Source organism: Squalius cephalus, assembly GCF_949319135.1.
Source record: "Squalius cephalus genome assembly, chromosome: 20".
Lineage (NCBI taxonomy): Eukaryota > Metazoa > Chordata > Actinopteri > Cypriniformes > Leuciscidae > Squalius > Squalius cephalus.
This window is the reverse complement of record NC_137141.1, coordinates 21936108-21955911: the sequence shown is the minus strand read 5'-3', so window position 1 is coordinate 21955911 and position 19804 is coordinate 21936108. Positions and strand designations below refer to the sequence as shown.

The 19804-nt window shown below is 39.1% G+C and overlaps 2 protein-coding genes across 5 annotated transcripts in view; both read right to left on the bottom strand.

Annotated features, from left to right (window-relative positions):
- larp1b (La ribonucleoprotein 1B) overlaps positions 1–752 on the bottom strand; it is a 31480-nt gene extending 30728 nt beyond the window's left edge. The window contains exon 1 of one of the 4 annotated variants that reach the window (XM_079853419.1): positions 30–752. In XM_079853419.1, the coding sequence (XP_079709545.1) occupies positions 30–387 (358 nt within the window). In that variant the 5' untranslated portion in view covers positions 388–752. The remainder of the gene's footprint in view (positions 1–29) is intronic. The other 3 variants (XM_079853417.1, XM_079853420.1, XM_079853418.1) reach the window with 3 other exon arrangements.
- A 1933-nt stretch (positions 753–2685) lies between these two features.
- nrde2 (NRDE-2, necessary for RNA interference, domain containing) lies at positions 2686–19007 on the bottom strand. The gene is made up of 14 exons (XM_079852926.1): positions 17954–19007; positions 16606–16717; positions 15989–16156; positions 15520–15663; positions 12778–13264; positions 12286–12694; positions 10844–10977; positions 8886–9009; positions 8409–8581; positions 7810–8202; positions 4013–4944; positions 3246–3387; positions 3091–3162; positions 2686–2966 (listed from the first exon to the last, which is right to left on the bottom strand). The coding sequence occupies exons 1-14, from the start codon at positions 18012–18014 to the stop codon at positions 2841–2843; spliced, it is 3477 nt and encodes a 1158-aa protein (XP_079709052.1). The 5' UTR covers positions 18015–19007; the 3' UTR covers positions 2686–2840.
- Between the last annotated feature and the right edge of the window lie 797 nt (positions 19008–19804).

The window sequence follows — 19804 nt, the reverse complement described above, 5'->3', positions numbered from 1 at the left end:
AATGTGTGTAGCGGTCATAAACTCTCTACCTGTTTGTAGCGAGCTGTTGGTGGGGTTATTAGGAGGGCATGCGTTCCTCTTCGTCCATGGGTTCACTGTCGGCGGAGGAGCCTCGATCACTTTCTTCTTGGCAGTTTCTGCTTTGTGGCTTGATGCATTCTGCTCGTTCTCCTTGTCGTTCGTGCTGTCCGTGCTTAACCCATCCGCTTTGCTTTCCATGTCCCCCTGTTTTTGATGTTTAGAGTCGACCTGAGGAGGATCCTGCTGCCCCTCCTCGTGGCTCGCTCGATCAGGTTTCTTGGGTCGATCCGCGTCCGACTTGTTTTGGTTCCCTTCGCCCAAACAACTGACTGTCACGTCCAAGTCACTCGCAACTTCAGTGGTCATGGTTCAAAAGCGCAAACGCCCACGCGTTGTTATTTTGTCACTATCCCGCAATATTTGTTTTCCAGCGCAAATGAAGAGAAAGACTCGGTGAAAGCTGTTGCAGCTAGAGCACAAGTTGACAGCAAGCAGCTTGAAACACGGAGGAAAGCTGCATCGGACTTTTTCGTGTTTTTAAATGTCAAAATGCTCGATCCCTTAAAGAAGCCATGTTCTTCGATCACACTAACTGATTATAGTAAGCCAAAAGAAGGAAATAAAAACTTTGCAAATGTTTTCAACCCACTTCACGATTTGGCTGATCGGCAACCCACCTAAATAAAAGGAAATACTACGAACGGCCACGAGTCATTGGACGAGTGTGTGTCGCCTCTCTGTCGCCCCTCGCGGTCAAACAGCGGTACTGCAGGACAGTAGACCGTGTTTAATTAGAGACAGAGTTGCCATGTCCACTTTTTTTTTTTTTTTACATTCTTGTTTTATTGCTTGCCGTTAGGGACAGTCGCCGGATGCATTTATTTATTTGTTTGTTTGTTTGCAATTTCCATAATATTTGGACGTGGCAAAGTATGACTGACCATTAAGAGCAGCTGTCAAATATCTGTTTGTTTGACTGTTTGCTTGTTTTGAGAAAAGTTGTATTTTCAATGTTAGGCAATGCAAACTAAACGAACTGCAAAGCAAAAAAAAAAAAAAAAAAAAAGATAAAAGAAGACTGTATGTCGTTTCCTTTGTATATGTAAAAAAAACACGAGTAAGGTCCATGTTTATTATTATGAATCCCTGTAGTTTGTTTTCCCTTTCAGTTGTGTCTTATGTACGTGTTATGCAAATTCATTGTACAATACATCAGATTAATAGATTATATAATTTTTTCTTGCAGTTCTTGTAAAAAGGTTTTGTTTATCTGGAGCTTGTTTGGTCAGGTTGCTGGTTTTTAAAGCACGATTTGGCAACACAAAGGCAGTCTGACGTGGCCTTTCCCCCACAGACTGTTACACAAAAACCGAAAAAAATAAAACATAAAACGTGACATCGCATAGATTTCATCAACTGGTTTTGAGCCTTTGCCAAATTAGAAATATGAACACGCTAACAGAACGTTATAGAAAGCACTGAATTAAATTTGGTTGAGCATCACACCGAGGGCACATTAGCAAGGCTTAGCCTACTGTTTATCAATAAGAAGTTGTGCTATTAATGGAAGACCGATGAAAGAAACAATTATTTTAATTAATTATTTAAATCTCGTTTCCGACTCAACTTTGGACAAAGAACAAAGTGGTTAGAAGGTTTCTTCCTTACATTCGTCAAAGAAAAGCAATTCAGAATATTATTGTCTAAGAACAGATGATATGAAAGATTATTTTATTTCAAAAACCTGAAACCACCAATACATTACAGTAAGTATTTAAATAAGCAGTATATTAATAATCTATAATTAAAAGGTATATACTGGATCTAAAAAAAAAAAACCTATAATTTCAAAGTTGTTCAGTGTTTTAATCATGAAAGTTCACATTAAATTAGTTACTCAGATTCTGTCATTTATTGTACACATGTTAAGGGACAAAAACAAAGTCCAAAAAGCTTGAAGAGAGCTTGTAGGTGACGGTTCTTTGGATCTTTTGTATATGTAAGAGTGATTATGTACCATGTAGTTCCAGAGCCATTTAGTCTGCTCCTCATTTCACAGTGAAATTAAAAGAATTAGCTGTGAAGAAACGTGTGTACTTTTCCACCCCCCAAGGTGTTGCTGGGTAACACTTAAGATGTTATGACATCAGTTCCAATCTCATACTCTTGAGACTTATAGCAAACCCAAACATTACAGTGACAAAAGCTTTAAAAAAAAAAAAGCTTAATGTTTGGACATTTTGGATGAAAAATGTAATGCAATAATCATTATAAAACCCAAGTTTCTTCCTATCACCAACAATTTATATCAGTTAAATGCACATCTTAAATTTCAGGTTCAAATCCAGCACTTCCAGCAGCTAGCATGGGGAGATGAAAAGAAAGTTGCAGTCTAAAGATCAATTTAAAGCACTGCAACAACCTCTTGGTATTTCAAGATAATCCTAATCTGAGGTTGTAAATTTGTGGGTCAGATCCAGGACATAGGACAGACAGAAGGTATTGATGCCCTCTGCTGGCCAAAACAGTCTGCTGATTATAGCTGGCTTGAAACTTTAATTCTAGAACCAACCAGGTCACTCCGCTAACTGAAACACACTACAAACAAACCATGATAAACTCCCACACACACATTCCATTTAAAAGAAGACAGAAAACGTCATTTAAAATGTAATCATTTATTCCCAAAATCATGGAAAAATACATTTAACAATGCATAAAAATAAATAAAATCTGTATTTTTTTCAGAGATTAAGTCTCTGTTGGTTGGTGGTCAGAGGTTACTGATTTCTAGTGTATTGTGGTAAGGGTTTGGATGGCTACTCCTCCAGCAAGATGTCCACCTCCTCCATGGGCACTCTCAGACGCAACTCCTTCTCAGTCATAAGATCTAAAAACTCTTGCACACGTTCAGGAAACAGCTGCACGGCGTCCATGTACAAGCCCTGCAAACATACACACACACATGCACTTAAACTGTAACATACACATCGAAAGGCTGAAAATAAACGTGTTAAGTGTGGAGACATTGTCACAGTAACACCTCTGTGTGAGTCTAGTGAACCTCACCTTTACCCAGGGCACTTCCTGTAGAGCCTTGTAGAAGATCCCACTGCCACTCTCTGCAGTCCCATCACATACCTGTAGAAAACACACAGGGCATCAGCTGGTTATTGCTGGGTATTTCTAAACATTTCTAAATTGTAGCGTGTTTACAACTTTACCATGAAGTTCAGATACATTCTCCACAGCAGAGGACAATGGGCCCCGTGTTCTGTTGCTGTAGCAGTTTCAAACAGACAGCGGATACGGTTGCTAAGACCAATCACTGGCTGGCCGGGGAGAGCTTCTCCAGGATGACGAGACCTTTGGATAAAAAAAGAAAACAGCTTGTGCTAATAAACCAGGGGCCAGTGGTATAATCTGAGCCACTATGTTAAGACTGTTTCTTAAGAGCTAGATTGACCAACAAGCAGTTAGTCAAGGGGTAATCAGTCTTACTTTTTCAAGTTGAAGTAGACCAAACTACCTTTTTTAAGTAACTGATTTAAAAAAGTTAGGACCAGACTTGAAGAAAAAAAAAACGAGTCTAAGCAGTTTATGCAACCGGCCACAGATTGTTATTAATCAGGTAGCTGGCTAACTAACTTTAACTAATTGAGAATCTCTACCAACTGCTCCTCCACAATGGCGGTAGGGTGACCTGAATGAGATCACTGACTGTAGGAAAAAATGAAAAAAGGCTGCTGAAGCGGCCCTTGCTGCAACACTCAGAATGCAACACACTTGTGTCACATTTTGAAATCCATTTTGACACATTAGCTACGATGTGTTAAGTGTTTGTGTTCACGCACTAACAATGTAACACAACACCAAACAAAATCAAAACCAATCCAAACCCAAACTAAATATGAAACAAGAAAACAAAACCTAAAACGAAATGACAAGAAAACAAAAATGAAAAGCTCACGAGAACTCATTTTTTCCTCACCTCTGCACAGAGTCCAGAAGCTGTTTGAGTCGTTGTTCTGCAGTGATGGCGAATAGATAAGGCACAACACTGTCAGTTTTCTTTGCCACACTGTGGAAAAACCTTCGGGCACGGCCTGCGCTGTGAAAGCGGTTCTCTGTTTGCAGGTAGAGATGCCATAACAAGGCGCTGGAGGGCAGTAAGGAGATGGCATCTGTAAGTGCCAGTCTTAGCCGGGAAAGAGGAAACACATTGGTGTTGGTGTGGTGGCGTAGCAGTGCTGCATGCTGGACAGCAACAGACTCCCAGTCTGCAAAGACCTTGCATCTCCTCAGAGAATCATCTGTCACTTCTGAATTCAAGTTGGTGGGAATCAGTTTTTGGATGGCATGACTGTATACAGCATCAGCTGCATCTATCCCCATTGTCAAGTACTGAAAAAGCCCAAAGCATCCAACCAGGCTGGATGTCCTGCGGAGTTTCTTTGGAGCTCCAGCATCGCTGTCTGTGCTCTGCTCAGGTAAAAAGCTCAACAGGGCCTGCTCATAGGCCTTCCTGGCCTTCAATATGGCCACTGGGTTGATCTGGCCAGAGAAAGGAGTGTAAGCAGCACCCTCGGCTAATTTAGTGAGAATGTAGACAGCTTTGGAGGAAGTGGAGACTGTCCCACCACTTAAGGCCTGCTCTACCTCTAACTGGGCATAGAGAAAGCAGAGGTTGCAGAGAACAGGGTCATTAAGACCTCTAGATACACCCATGCCCAAAGCAGTGTCAAATACGTTGCGCGCCTCTTCCAGGTTACCCAGAAGCCACTCTAGATAGGCATACTCTCTCCAAAGTGCCAGACTTCCCCTGTTTTCGGGCTGTTTTAGCAGCCGTTTCGCTAGTCGTTTACTACGCTTTCCCTGAGACTTCAGTTGCCTTTTATTTCCACTGCGTAAACATCTCAGCACCTACAACAGAAAAGCAATGAAGGAGGTTACAGAATGATTACAGCAAACATGGAATTAAAGAAGTACAAATTACGATGAATTTCACAATAATTGTTAAAAAATGTCAGAGCCGTAAAATTACTATTAATATATTTATATTAGGGCTGTCAAAGTTAACGTGTTAACCAGGGTTCTAAATTAACTTTTTTGATCACCAGCCAATGTGGCTGGTAACTTTCTAAAGTTACCAGCCAATCAGAATATCCACTAGCCAAAATTTTTTTTTTTTTTTTTTTTTTTTTGAGTAGGCTACATGTGGCAATCCTGACAATACATGATGACATTATTGTGATCAAACACTAGCCATTCACGACCCGTCAGCCATTTGGCATTTTCTTTTCTTAGTTTCTCTGTCGATACCCTCCTCATCCCCTGCCTCGTTCCTCTTCTCGCCCCCAGAAGTCTGTCCCAAGTACCACTGCCGCATTTCGTTTAATACTTTACTAGCCAACTCCGTTTGTCTTATTTCTTGTGTTTTCTGTGTCCATTCGTTTCCATGGTTTCTCGCAAACTTTAGGCTAAAGAAAACTTAGAAAAAAGTTTCTGTAATTAACAGAAGAAAGACAATATAAGTTGCACTGTAGTTTCCACAAGTGTAATGGCTGCCGACATTAACAGACAATTTTGCAAAAAATAAAAAAAATAAAACCAAAAATGTTCCGTCTCGCCTCCGTGTTCGGCGATCAGGTTTCGTTCTCTCGCAGCTAGTACTTCACGAGCGTGTCTTTTCCGCGCCGTTCTCTTCCGTGTGTGTGTGTGTGTCGGCGCGCTGCGCTCTCTGCTCAATGTTCTGCACTGTCGTTAACGGCCCAAATGCTCGAATCATGTAGCCTACCGATCGGCGATCACGCACTTGAAGAGCGTGAAATTTAGAGGTGGATAAACGCAATTTAGAGGTGGATAAACACACTTAGGAGGTGGGTAAACGCTATTTCCGAATTTTGGGAGGTGCGTAAACGGCGTTTACGTGCGTTTAGCCTCCACTACATCCCTGCATGTAATGCCTCATGCATCACCGGCCAAACTGGCTAGTAAGTTTTTATTAACAGTGTTAATTTAGAACCCTGGTGTTAACGCACGAGATACTTTTTTTCAGTTTAATGTGTTAAAAATATTTAACGCAGCATCCGTTTTTATGACCACCACACTATCATTCATCCAAGTGCTATTAAACCATTCAAACATGATAAAACGCAAAAATCTGTACTGGCTTGCTGTCTGTGAAGCGGTTCTCTGTGAACAAACACCTGAAATGAACGTACAAAATGCAGCTTCAGACAGAGCGCCAGTGCCGCATCGAGTTCTCTTTCGTGCTTGAACGGACAAAAACACAAAATTATGTAAAAATTCCCGTTTTGTCGAATATCCTCGTAAGCACAGTCTTAAATTAGTTACAAAGTGTTAAATTAATTTAAAGAGTTGTGAGAAAATGGGATGCGTGTCAGATCCACATCATCTGTGCCTAGGGTTGGGTATCATTTGAATTTTAACGATTCTGATTCCGCTTATCGATTCCTAATTTTGATTCCAGTAAGGTAAAAAACAAAAACTTAGATCTTAGAAGTCTTATTGCAAAACATTTCATTGTAGCTGAATACCATGAACAAAAATGGCTAAAGAATACTAACGCACAGAACTTTTGTCTTTGGTTTGTCAGTCAGGAATAGCGAGCGTCTTTTGTTGTTTGATTAATGTTATTATAGAGACTACAGCAGGAATATTTTGCTGCTGTCACTTTAAGAGCTGCATTGATCTAATATACTGTTACACATGCATTTTCTTTGTCAACTGTTTACGTTCACTTAAGAAATAACCATCAGTGTTTGAGGATATTTTGACATATATTTGTGTGTATTTGTCCGTTCAAGAGCAAAAAGATGTGGAAGAGAACACGGTTAAATATCATCATATTAAAATGTACACAAAGGAATCGATAAGAGGAATCAAAATGCGCACGTCTTATCGAATCTCCGGTTTGGGGAATTTTGGAACCGGTTCTCGATAACCAACGCTATCTGCCTCAGGTCTTAAAGTGAAAGCAGCCTAATAAACCTGTAACTTTTGTGTGCATTTTAGCAGGTCAGGTAATAATATGAACAGGACTGACTGGGCCAGTAAAAAAAAAAAAAAACCTTAGCATTGATACCTGATATATTAAAGGCACAGTGACATTTATTGGCAAATTGGGTTTATCTGAAGATTTTTTTAAGTTCACATAAATTAAAAGTATACATAATTATATTTTTAAAGCCTATTAAATGTTACAATTGTTTGCTTTCAATTATACTGTAATGTTGAATGGCAATAATTAATGGCTTTAATTAATAGAGACATCAGTGATACTGGCCTTCATTCACAGTGCTTAGTAAAAAGATGCCATTAAACAAATATTTAAAATATACTGTCTTTATGTTGTTTCTACATCATTTTGGAGAGTCAATGTGAAACTATTACAATATATTAAAAACGTTAATGTTAGGTGTGATTAATCGCGATTAATTACTGAAAATCCTGAAAATGTGTGATTAATTCGTTTTTTTAAAAATCAATTGACAGAACTAATTTAGATTCATATAATTCAAATGAATCACATGATTATGATAACATATATTATAGGTTTTTTTAATTGTCATGATTTTTTTATAATTATGATAAAATATAATAATGATAATAATTATTATGAAAATAATGTTCAAATGTATTGAGTTTTTTTATTGATTTTGCATGTAATATGACTGTCAATTCTTTCTGAGATTGTATAATGAGAAATATCTATGAATGCAGAAATTATGGTTTATCATTTTTTTCTTTCTCACACACACAGACCTTGAGTTTCTCGTACTGCAGCCAGCAGAGAGTAATAGCAGCTTGATCCCGTGCAGAAACGAGCGGGAGAGTTTGCTGTAGAACGTTCTGGAGAAACTCCTCTCCTGCCTTACACAGCCCTGCCTGCCTCCTGCCGTCACTCAGAAATGTCATGTGACCCACTGCACAGATCCCAGCCATTGGGAGGTCATAAGAGGTCAGAGGTCGCTCCTGGTCTGGGCCCTCTTCAAGGAAGGCGAGATCGTCCAGTAGAATGTTTGAGGAAGAGGTTGTAGAAAACCTTCCTGAAGGTCCAGGCAGACCTAGGAACTGCAGGAATGATAGGATCACCTGCAGCTGGAGATCTGGCCTGTCCACACGAATCAAAGATGGGCCGATATCATCAAACAATACCTGCATGGACAGAGAGAGTTTATGCACAATTAGAACATTCATAACATCTTGCAAATATTTTGGCTAATATTAACTGCATTACACAAAAAAAATAGTGTTGTTGAGCATATAAAATCCATTTTGCAGAAATTTCCCTCAACAAAAATGCAAAAACATCAGCAGATTTAATATGGGATAACTCATCAGGTTGTCAACAAAAGTCGCACCTGCCTGTCGGGGTCCTCGCAGTCCTCTTCTGATTGGCCCTTGGTTTTATCTGGTCTCCATGGCAACCAGTTGTTTGCCTCACGGGACGTCTCTACATCTAACCAGATCTTCCATTTAGGCCTGGTCTTGTCTTTGATCTCTGAGTCCTCCTGCTCTTCTTCATCTTCATCATCTGCAGGCCATATAGTTCACTGTAATGTTAGCTCTCAGAATCGATAAAAACACTTTGTCTAGTAATTGTGCATCAGTTCTGAAAAAAACTTGTGTTGACAACTACTTATGTTTTTATCTTTATCCCATGATATGACAAGCATTCGCCATTGCTGTCCGTGTAGTCAGAAATACCAAACTTAAAAATGCCTTTGAACCAGATGCTGAACCAGCAGCTACATTATATAGTACACTGGCAATTATCTCCATCTGTGTCTGTGTGTGTGTGTGTGTGTGTGTGTGTGTACTGTGTTTGGTTAGAACACCTGGCTCAGGTGGAATCACCCATCCTCCTCTCTCCTGCTGAAGCATCCAAGCATTCCATCCCCGTGCCCCCCGCTCCCCTATCCTGGGCTCTCCACTGTCCCAAAATGGCTCAAAAAATTCCACCTGGACACACAAAGAAATAGAAAAGATTATAAATGTCCTAAAAAACACAAGTAGAAAAACAAATAAAAGCTAACAATCCATCCAATTTCCCACACATTTAGACCAATAGATTTTCATGAATTTTCCATTCATTCATGATTTTTTTTTTAAACTGTTTTTATAAAATTTATACTCTTTCATTATGAAATATTTAGAGCTAAGCATATATAGAAAATCTAAATTTGCCATAATAGGGTTCATGCCTTTTTCAGTCTTGGGTTTTAAAATACTGTTATTTCCTGGTTTTCACTGAGCAATCCATTTGTAGAATCACTAACAGTACGACTCTCATTCACATAAAGGTGTCGTTAAGTGTGTACACAAGTCTCATTTAATTTGCAGTTATCACACTATCCCCTGGTTTCACAGACATGGCTTAAAGGGTTAGTTCACCCAAAAATGAAATGTGTCATTAATTACTCACCCTCATATCATTCCAAACCCGTAAGACCTTTGTTCATCTTCGGATATTAAGATATTGCTGCCTATGGGTGGTTCAGAAATTTCATCAAAAATATCTTAATTTGTGTTCCAAAGATGAACAAAGTTCTTACGGGTTTGGAATGACATGAGGATGTGCAATTAATGACAGAATTCTCATTTTAGGGTGAACTAACCCTTTAAGCTAGTCCCAGACTAAAATGAATGTTTGAGCTGTTTTAACTGAAAGCAACTTAAACTGACATATCTTAAAATATGTCAGTGCCATTGTTTTGTCTCAAGATGCACACCAGTAACGTATTTTTAAAGGCATGTTTATAAAAGCTACTTAAATGTCCTAATTAAACTAAGGCCTAATACTGACTTAATCTAAGCTGTCTGTGAAACCAGGCTTAAGTGCCAAAACTACCTCATACTGCAGTACCAAACTCAACCAGCACCAAGAACTTGCTCAGCCAATCAGAGAAAGACACCAGGAGTGGTAAGCCAATCGCTGGATGACAGGATGATTAATGCAACAGTGATGTGCATGTCACTAATTGATATCTCCTAAAATTTAAGGATAAGAAATGCAAAGAAACAAAAGGTTCACGGTTATTTACCATGAGTAAGAATGTGAGGTGGGTATAATTTGAGCAATCAATCACAGACTGAAATGCATATCAGGTTTTTAATAAATCACCAACAATCAGCTTCTGAGCCTATCAAGTTCATGTTGAAAGTGTCTTGGACAGGGCGCGATCGGACTTTCTAGGACTCTTTAGGTCTTGCTCAGCAGAATGTGTATGTGGCTGTAGACAGGAAAGATATTTCTGCTGTTAAAGAAAAAGTTTGTTTTAAAAAGCAACAGTGCATGTGAATATGCCTCTTCAGCAAATCCTGTGACCGAAACGAAGAGGCCAGAACAACCACAGTTTCACATTAACACCTCTTCCTGTACAATACAGTATATATAGTTATGTCTCTGTTGTATATACTTTTAAATTATTAAATATTTTTATTTTGTTTATCTTAAATGGACTACAGAGTTACAGTTTCACTGCACAGTAAAAGCGGTTACATATTTTGAGTTGGTGGGTTGCCTGAAAAATTACTTGACTATTCTGTTTTAAGGAAGACCAGTATAATTCCATTGGTTTCGGGCTCAACCTGACCCCAACAGGACACGTTTCTTAGGGGGTGCTGACATAAGATGCATTCATAAACAATGAGACAGAGCGCAATCGAATGAAACAAAATGTCAAAGACGTTCATCTTAAGTTGTATGGCTGTAGCGACAGTGCTTCAAAGGAAATTAATTAAAGGACGCAACTTTTACAACAGGGTTTTAATGCTTTTGTATTTGTTTGTATACCTGCTGTCTAGTGGGCAGATCTTTCACACTGTCTGGCTTGAAGAAAGTGAAGTCCAGCAGGGCTTGGAAGAGACACACAGCTTTCTCTGTGTGACCTGCTTGCCGCAGGAAATGGCACTGCTGTAGGAAGATATCTGCCAGAAAAGAGAGAATACTTTGTTTCACTTGAATTCTGATCATGGATATTAAATATATACCTGAAATAACAACACCGAAATACTTAATACTGCACTGCCACTTCTGAACACAAGAGGGAAGCACAAAGTCACAGAGCTGTTGCCTTAGAGGAATAATTTACCCAAACATAATCTTTCACTCACCCTAATGCTGTTCCAAACCTGTATGATTTTTTTTTTTTTTTTAACCAAGAAACTTAGAAAGGATTTCTAATTTCAGAACCTCAGATGTGTTCTTAGTATTCAACATTGGCCCCTCACATTACAATAACAATGTCAGACCTTTATCTGTATTGCACTATAGACATTAGACCTCATAATCAGTCAGGTTCAATCGGTGTAAAATTAATTGCATATTATGAGTGTAAATTTCAGCTCAGCAAACGTGGGCCCTGGGAGTGCTGATCCAGATAAAGGCTGCACATTGACCCGACCTATCGAGGTAATTGTTTAATTAGGCTAATTGAGAATCCAGTGATAGAGAGCACAGAACAGCAAGGGGTCTGGCTCAAAATCTGATCATCCACACACACACACACACACACACACACACACACACACACACACACACACACACACACACACACACACACACACACACACACACACACACACACACACACACACACACACACACACACACACACACACACACACACACACACACACACATTGATTTTAATGGCTGTTCATTTCGGCGAATCCCAGTGCGGGGAAACCCAGGACAGTGATGTTTGTGTTATGACTCACTGTCTGTCTCTCTCTAAACAGACCCAGCACAATACACCCTCTAAACTAGCTGACAAACAACATGTCAATCCACATCAAAAACACAACATCATCACCTTTTACTGTTGCCCGCCAGTCCCTGCCACACACACACACACAACAAAATGTACACTTGCACAAATTGTACATGAGCTGCTTAACTTTACAAATATTTATGCGCACACACACACACACACACACACACACACACACACACACACACAGTACATGAGCTGCTTAACTCTACAAATATTTATGCATGTAATCAAAACAAGTTTACAGTTTCCACCCAACTGCTGTCACAGCAACATGAGGGGAGGGAGAAAAAACAACAACACCACGGATGCAAAAAGAAATAAAACCCAAACTATGACAATGCAAAAATGATCTGAGGACACTAAGGAGACATTAGGAAGACCGTGGTGGAAAATCTGGACAGTCCAAAAATAATGCATTTGGCAAGTATCTACAATTGACAAGTAAAAAATATCACTGTACCCAAGAGGCCTTCCTGTGTGCCTGGAAGTGGAGGGTGAGACATCATACTGCCATCCTGGACTGCACTGAGCGTGCTCAGACATTTTCCGAATACGCCGTTGACCTTTGACACTGAGAAAGTGCTGAAATAACTCTGTGTGAAGAGGAGGTACTTCCTCCATAAAGGGGCACTGTTTGGATGGACAAACACTAGTTTCTTCCACTCTTTCTGCAGGACGGCAGGCTCCCATAGTTCCTTGCACAAGCAGAGTTTCTCCAGTTTCAGGTCCACGTTGGCAGGGTTACTTTCTACCGCCCTGTCCACTATGGACAGCTTCTTCTCCAGCACAGCACGAAGAGACATCTTTCTCATGTCACAGTCGCCGTCACTGTCAGCGGAGAAAGACCCAGAACCGAAGGCCAGCTCATCCTGATCAGAGACAAAAAGAGAGACTTGTAAGATAGGTATAAAGGAAACTATTAAAGTGGTCCATTTCATCTCTGGAGGCCTACCTGGAAGTGTACGAAGTCCAGCCACATCTGGATGTCTGTAGGATTCTCCCGTAGCTTCCTGTTAAACTCCTCCACCCGTGCGCTCAGAAGGGTGCTGCTGCTTCCTTGAACCTTAACGCCCTGCTGATCTCCCTTGACCTCTGGTTGACCCTTGCCCTCCGGTTGACCCTTGCCCTCCAACCACAGAGAGGTTCCAGGGTCATAGATGCCGAGCGGATTGACCCATGATACAGGTGCCTGGGTGGAAGAGCCCTGCTCTTCAGTGCAGGCTGGGAGCTTGATGTAGGAATCAGAGGTGGCGGCACTGCCCTCAGAGAGTCTGGGCAAAGCCGGCAGACTATCTGACCGGAGCCGCTGAAGGGTGGAAGGACAGAAATAGCGCTCAGGTTTCTTGACCACCCGCTTCTTTTCTGGGCCTCTGTCGGCCCAGTTTACATCCTGCATCCTAAAGTCCAAACCTAGGCATGAGTCTCCCTTCCTCTTATACCTGAAAAGCAGAAGTTAACACAAGAAAAGCGACATGAAAAAGTGACAAGTTTGAATTAAATTAGAGGAGAACCTCTACGCTCTCCCCCCAAAATCAGTGCTGAATACATGAAGAAAGATCTAGATTCCATCTGGGCCTGCTGACAGATGAAGGACAAAGTAAAAACAGGAGTTGGCAGGTGACTGAGGGAGTATAAGATAACTTGAGAATGTGAAGGAAAGAGATCGAAGACGAGGGATATCCTCTTCGAAGCAGCACTTGACCTTCTCAAGAAAAGAGTGCTGGGGTGCACCTCGGTAAAACATCTCTTTGTGCATGATACCGATCAGCTTTAGAGCAGTGCGTATGGGGGTATCTGTATGAGAGGGGGGTGTCGGGAGAGAGGGGCGGTGAGAGAGAATGTGAGTATTGATTGTAGTCTCTTAAGTTACAGATGGCAGCTTTGACACCAGATTAAAGCTGATAGAAGCTGGAGAACTGCCAGGCGTGAGATTTGTTGCCTCTGAGCAGCTAATAAACCCTGCACTAAAGCCAGCAGTGCCAGAACACTGGAGTAAATAATATCCAGAATGACACTTACGAAGAGCGGGGCGCCGAACTTTAACTACAGCTGCAGTGAGTGCATTTACATTGATAGCTATCAAAACCTATAAAAAAAATAGCTCGCAAGAAAATGGCATTTAACTTCTTAATCTAACTTGCTTAGATTAAGCCAGTATTATGCCTTAGTTCAATTAGGTTATAGCTTTTATAAACGTGCCTTAGACAAAAAACATTACTGATGTGCATCTTGAGACAAAACAATGGCAGTGACATATTTTGCCCCTTTTTACAAAATAAAAAATAAGTCTCTGATGTCCCCGCATATCTTTTTTTATAGCTTAAATGCCATTTAATATATAGCTTTTATATGTTAAAATTGCCACTTTTAGGGTGTGAGCAAAAACTGTTTATGTGTTAAATGCAAATGAGTTAGTGCTCCCAGCACCCTTTCAAGAAGAGGGCGGGGCTTCAAGAGCTCTTGCTCCGGCATACCGGCAACAATAAAACAGGACAATCTCATGCACTGAAAATGTCAGAAACTGTCAGTAGCAGTGTTCAGCCTTATATGTTCAAACCAGAGCTTGCACATGAAGAGTTGGCATTGACTCATCTTTCAGAATAATTTTTTTTTAAAACCAGCGTTGAAAAGACCCTCGTTTGTGAAGCAGTCCGGCACAAAATGATTGGCACAAATGTATAAGACTTTACCGATTTTCTTCAGGACATTTCATTCGAAAATGAAATTGAACCACAATGTCCTCAGTGATTCAGATGGCGGGTCTAAGGAGACTCTTATGTAAGCATTGGTACATCCCAAAACATACTCTTGTAATGCCTCTTTGCCCCAGACATTATGGGAATTATAAAAAAAATTAGTGAGTGGATTTTTTTTACCATTATAGGCTGGTTGTTCTCACACACATCGGTGTTCAAACTTTATAAAAGTAAATTTTGCTTAATAGGTTCCCTTTAAGATATGCCAGTGCAAGTTACTTTCAGTTAAAACAACTCAAACATTTTAGTCTGGGACTAGCTTAAGCCTTGTCTGTGAAACCAGGGGCATATGTTTATTGCCTCTTTAAGATGAATCACTTGTTGAATTCCTTAATTGTAAATCGCTTTTGATAAAAGAGTCAACTAAATGAATAAATGTAAAATGTAAAAAAATCTAGGTTTTACTCAAGCCATTAAAAAAAACTGTTAAAGGTGTTTACATAACCTCACACATAGCAAGTTATTAAGCATAATTGGTGTAAGATGTGAATGTAAACACACTCCATGTACTCAAACTTTGATCTTAATTACAAAATAACTTTACAAAAAAATACACAATTCAATTTAGCAGATATTCGCAGGAAGAACCCTTTTGCATGCCATGCACGCAAGAAACTTGCGCGTATACAAGAAAAGTTTCTTGTCCACATGTAGATATTTTTTTCTTGCAAATATCACATTTAAAAAATGTAGACAGAAATGATCTACAGAACAAAGTTTCATTTTTGTTTAACGTTTGTTAATTGGTGAATTCATTGCAGAAAATTGCAGAGAAAAAAAAGAATAATCCATAATTATAGTGCATTCTTTTTATAGTGCTTCCCTGGATTATGGAGAGTTTGGCACCTGCTGCTGCTGCCAAACAGAAAGAATGAAAGAGGAGAGCATCTATGTGTCAGACAGACAGACAGACACACAGAGATGGTGAGTAAGGTTACCTGGCTATGTCTCCTCTATAAAGGGATTTGTATTCCCAGTTGGCACGGTCAGCTCTCCTGTCGATACAGAAGGGGGAGTCAGTGGGGGTCTGGAGGTCATCCAGCCACATAAAGGTCTCGCTCACCCGAACCTGAGCTTCCTCTCTGCAGCCAAGAGGATGAAAGACAAGGACATTAAAAACACACACACACACACAAATAATTACAAATTCAGGGTTAAAAGTGTCTTGAATAGACTGTCTAGAAATGTGGTTGAAGTTTTGTATATTGCAAAGTTCTAAAACAATGCAAACTGAACAACCTTTGAGGGAATTCACTAATATTTTGCACAAAAAGACACACACCCTGCTTCTGTAGTCTAGAAAAGAGCTGCATATTCGTTCTGCTAAACGTCTACTTTAATGTTTAATGTAAGAAAGTAAGGTGAGTACATGACAGAATTTTGCTCAGGATTTTTCTATGAACACACCTGTCAGCATTGTCCTTTTTTAGCAGGTCGCTGGGGTAAATGGTGTCGGATTCAGAACCACTGCTCTCAGAATTATCTCTGCTCCTCTTCTTGTGTTTTTTCTTCTTCTTTTTCTTTCTCTTCTTCGATCTGCCATGGCTATCTTCTCTCTCTTTCCGCTTCTGCTCACTGAATAGACATAAAAAAGAGAAAGTTATCCTCTCTGATAAACAGACATTTTTAACAAGAAAGTTGTGTGTATGTGTACATTTCAAGCCTGGTCTATAACAGGCATATAGTACTATATTACTGTACATACTACATGGTTATGAAGCTTAAATAGCAATTAAAAGAAACATTATATATGTACAGATTAATATACTTGTGCATGACATTTTAATGTGGGAAGGACAATGAAATATTTAGCTAAGCTTCAGCTTTAGTTGAAGTTAAATTAAAATTGTATTTTTGTTGAATGCATATTTTATTTGAACAAGATTTACTTTGAAATCAAATAAACTGACATATCCCCTTTTGTAATCTATTATGAGGGTTCTTTAAATCACACATTAAGTTCCACACAGGTGATAAAGTGAATTTATTGAGTCAATAACTGCACTGCGCAAGGATCAGATGACCTTGTGTCTGCTAGTTCCTCTGCTTGCACTCTGTCTGTGGCACGCTGGTGAGTCTTCAAAGCATCTTCTCTGTTGAAGCTCTGATTACTCAGCCATTCCAGATCTGCTGGAGCTGAGAAAAGAAACAAGTCAAACCAAATTAGTTCTGCCGACCTCTTAAGAACTGAACAAATCAGTCAATCGTGACAGACAGCCTGTCCAAATGAAGCGAAACCTCAAGAGGAGTGCATCTGATGTGATTCACACACACACAAAAACTGTCAGTTAAAGAGAGTTGATTCCCTTAAGCAGAGAGAAGGAGAGAAGCAAGATGCTATCTGTTACTCTGTGGACAACCTGGGAAAGAGCCAGATGCATTGCTGACCTGGACGATATTCTGCACAAATCCTCCACGGCAGCAAAGGTGATCTGCATGCAAGAGCAGTTTGTTCTTTTCTACTGTACTCAATGTGAGAACGGTCCTTTCCCAATAATTTGATATTGATTAGTTGGGATGTGCATCTTCATCTAGCTAACTGCTCAAAGGAACCACTCATACGGAATGGCTGACTGATTACATTGTGTTGAACTATAGCCAGTTTTTAGCATACAAGATCATTTGTTTGTGCAGAATATGTGCTATATCTAGCGGTGCTTGCTTGTAAACATCACTCAATCTATTGCTCACTTTAAACAAACCCTATGCATTAAACTTTGCCGTGTAAGTTAACTTGTCCAGAATGTTTGTGTATGGATATGAATGACACATTAATCATGTGACTTCTTGATAACAGGTGTGTTTTTGCCTGGAAATCAATAAAACGTGAAATATCCCATACACTTACATTGGTATAATGTACCCTGGCTGCCTGGCCAAATCCGGGCACACGGATATCACTGAGACATGAAGGCTCTTTTGCACAGGCAAAATTGTTTTCAGAAAAAGTAAAAACTTAGTTTACTTATTAACTGCTAATATTAAACACTAGACAGTTTTATTCTTAAAATGATGCATGTTTTTATGCTTGAAATAATAATCTAAGTGACACCGTACTGAGGAGTAAAGATGCTTCATAAAGGATTCAGTTCAATGCAGTATATTCCAAAAGATTCACCACAAATCACTGATCTAGAGGTAATAATACTACTACAGATGATTCTATACTTAAAATCTAATATAAAGGCTACTAAATATTATTACTGTTGATCAATTGCAATGCAGTTGCATACTGTTATAGTATATCAAGCAGCAGTTGTAGAATAATCAGCACAAATGTTGTTTCGTTTACAGGTTATCTTTCAATAATGCACCATCAAGTGCACCTGACCTAATATTGTATGAAGACTTGAAGCAGGTCAGAGAGCTTACCTCTATCCTCAGCAGAGCTGTTAATGGCTGACAGTCCAGCGAAGGACGGAAACAGAGCCATGTTGCTTCTCTCAGTTCAAAACAGATGCGCGCCGATTGCGTCATCCGTCTGCGACAAGTCCGACTCATTTATGCGAATCGGTTCTTTCGAACAATACAAATTATTCAGCAATTATTTGATGTCATGACATTATTACAACATACTTGCAGCCTTGATTCAGCTCATTTAGAGCAAAAAATAAAAATGATATATATAAAAATGATATATATATTACAATGATTCAATTTGCAAACAATACTAAAGTTAATATTTTTTGCATGTTTTAATAAAATGCTATCCATAAACGCCAACTCTATTTCTTCGCGTGTTGGTAAAAATGTCACACAATATATGTCATATTTCACATTTCAAGTCATATTAAGTCGTAAACATATTTCCAGTTTGATTAATTTGTAACATTTCTGCTATTAAAGTAAACTCCTCCTTGTCAGTTAAAATCACCCAAATCCAATAATCTTAATATCATTCATCACATTCATCTAAATTATGAATCGGGTTCGAAAGAGAAAAAAAAAATCGGGTCCCTTTAAGATTTCTGATAATGGATTTTGGGGGGAAATATTTTCCATGGCGATTGGGAAATTTTATGCACTTTTGTTTTACCGTTAAATATAAGGACAGAAGTTTGTTTATTATAGTAACAGTTTTTGCATTTAGTTAGCAAATGTTTGGTCCTCCTAATAAGTGTTATTCTTTCATTCTTATCATAACGGATAGATGCATGTATGTATTTATTTCCGTTGTCGCAACCTTAATTTCATCCAGTTTGAAGTGTTATTTATTGTCCAAATCGGTTTTTATACAAAGAGGACACCAGTCTGTGTTTAACACAGCTTTCTTGGAAAACTCAATTAAACCTTAACTTTCTTGAAGTAAAGAAGGCTCACGGAGAGTATATAATATGAGATCTGATCCCGGGAGAGAAACTGAATCAGCCCTGTCTTGTCTAACCGAAGGGTTTGTTGGCCCGCCGGTTCCAGTGCTGCGTGATCCGGGACACACAGAGCGCAATGGCTTGACGCATTGCAGGTCTAACGTAACCAATCAGAGACTCTGTTACAGTCACGAGCGGATTGCGGGTCTCAGCTGGCCAATCATAAAAGCTGTGACATGCTGAGTCGAAATCTCTCTAGCGTCAACAAAGGCACTGAACTTGATGCAATAAGTAATATTCCGACGAAAGAAACTAGTGCCTTTTTGAGAAGTAGTCCCTCAAGATGTAAAGAGTTCTTAGATTATTTAAAGTAATGTGGCCATAATAAATTACTTTTACAGGTTGTCGACATGTCCTTATTTTTTATATATAGAATCTGTGATTTTTAATTAAGAATTGACTTTTTAATTCGTCTCCTATATTTCTAAATGTATTCAAAAACACGCTAATTTAACTTAGTGTGATGAAGAACAGAAATAAAGGTAAAACAATATTATTTATAATATTATATTAATATAACCTATAATTATTTTCATGTTTTATGTACTACTTATCAATGAACATTTCGTTTTCAAATGTAGGCTAACTGTTCAATGGGAATTATTTAAATTAATAAATTAATTAAGAGACCAATTAGAGACTAATTACTTTAGATTTTAGTTAGGTCAATTTCTGTGTTTCTACACTACTTATATAAAAAGTTGATTGGTCATTTGTGGGAAGATTTAGGTCTGCTTATAAATTAAACCAGAATTATCAGCATGTGAGAACGCACGCTGTGAGAAGTATGTTTGTAAATAATCCCATATTTTTTTTAATCAAAATATCTTTGTGCATTGTTACTACAGCAATGAAG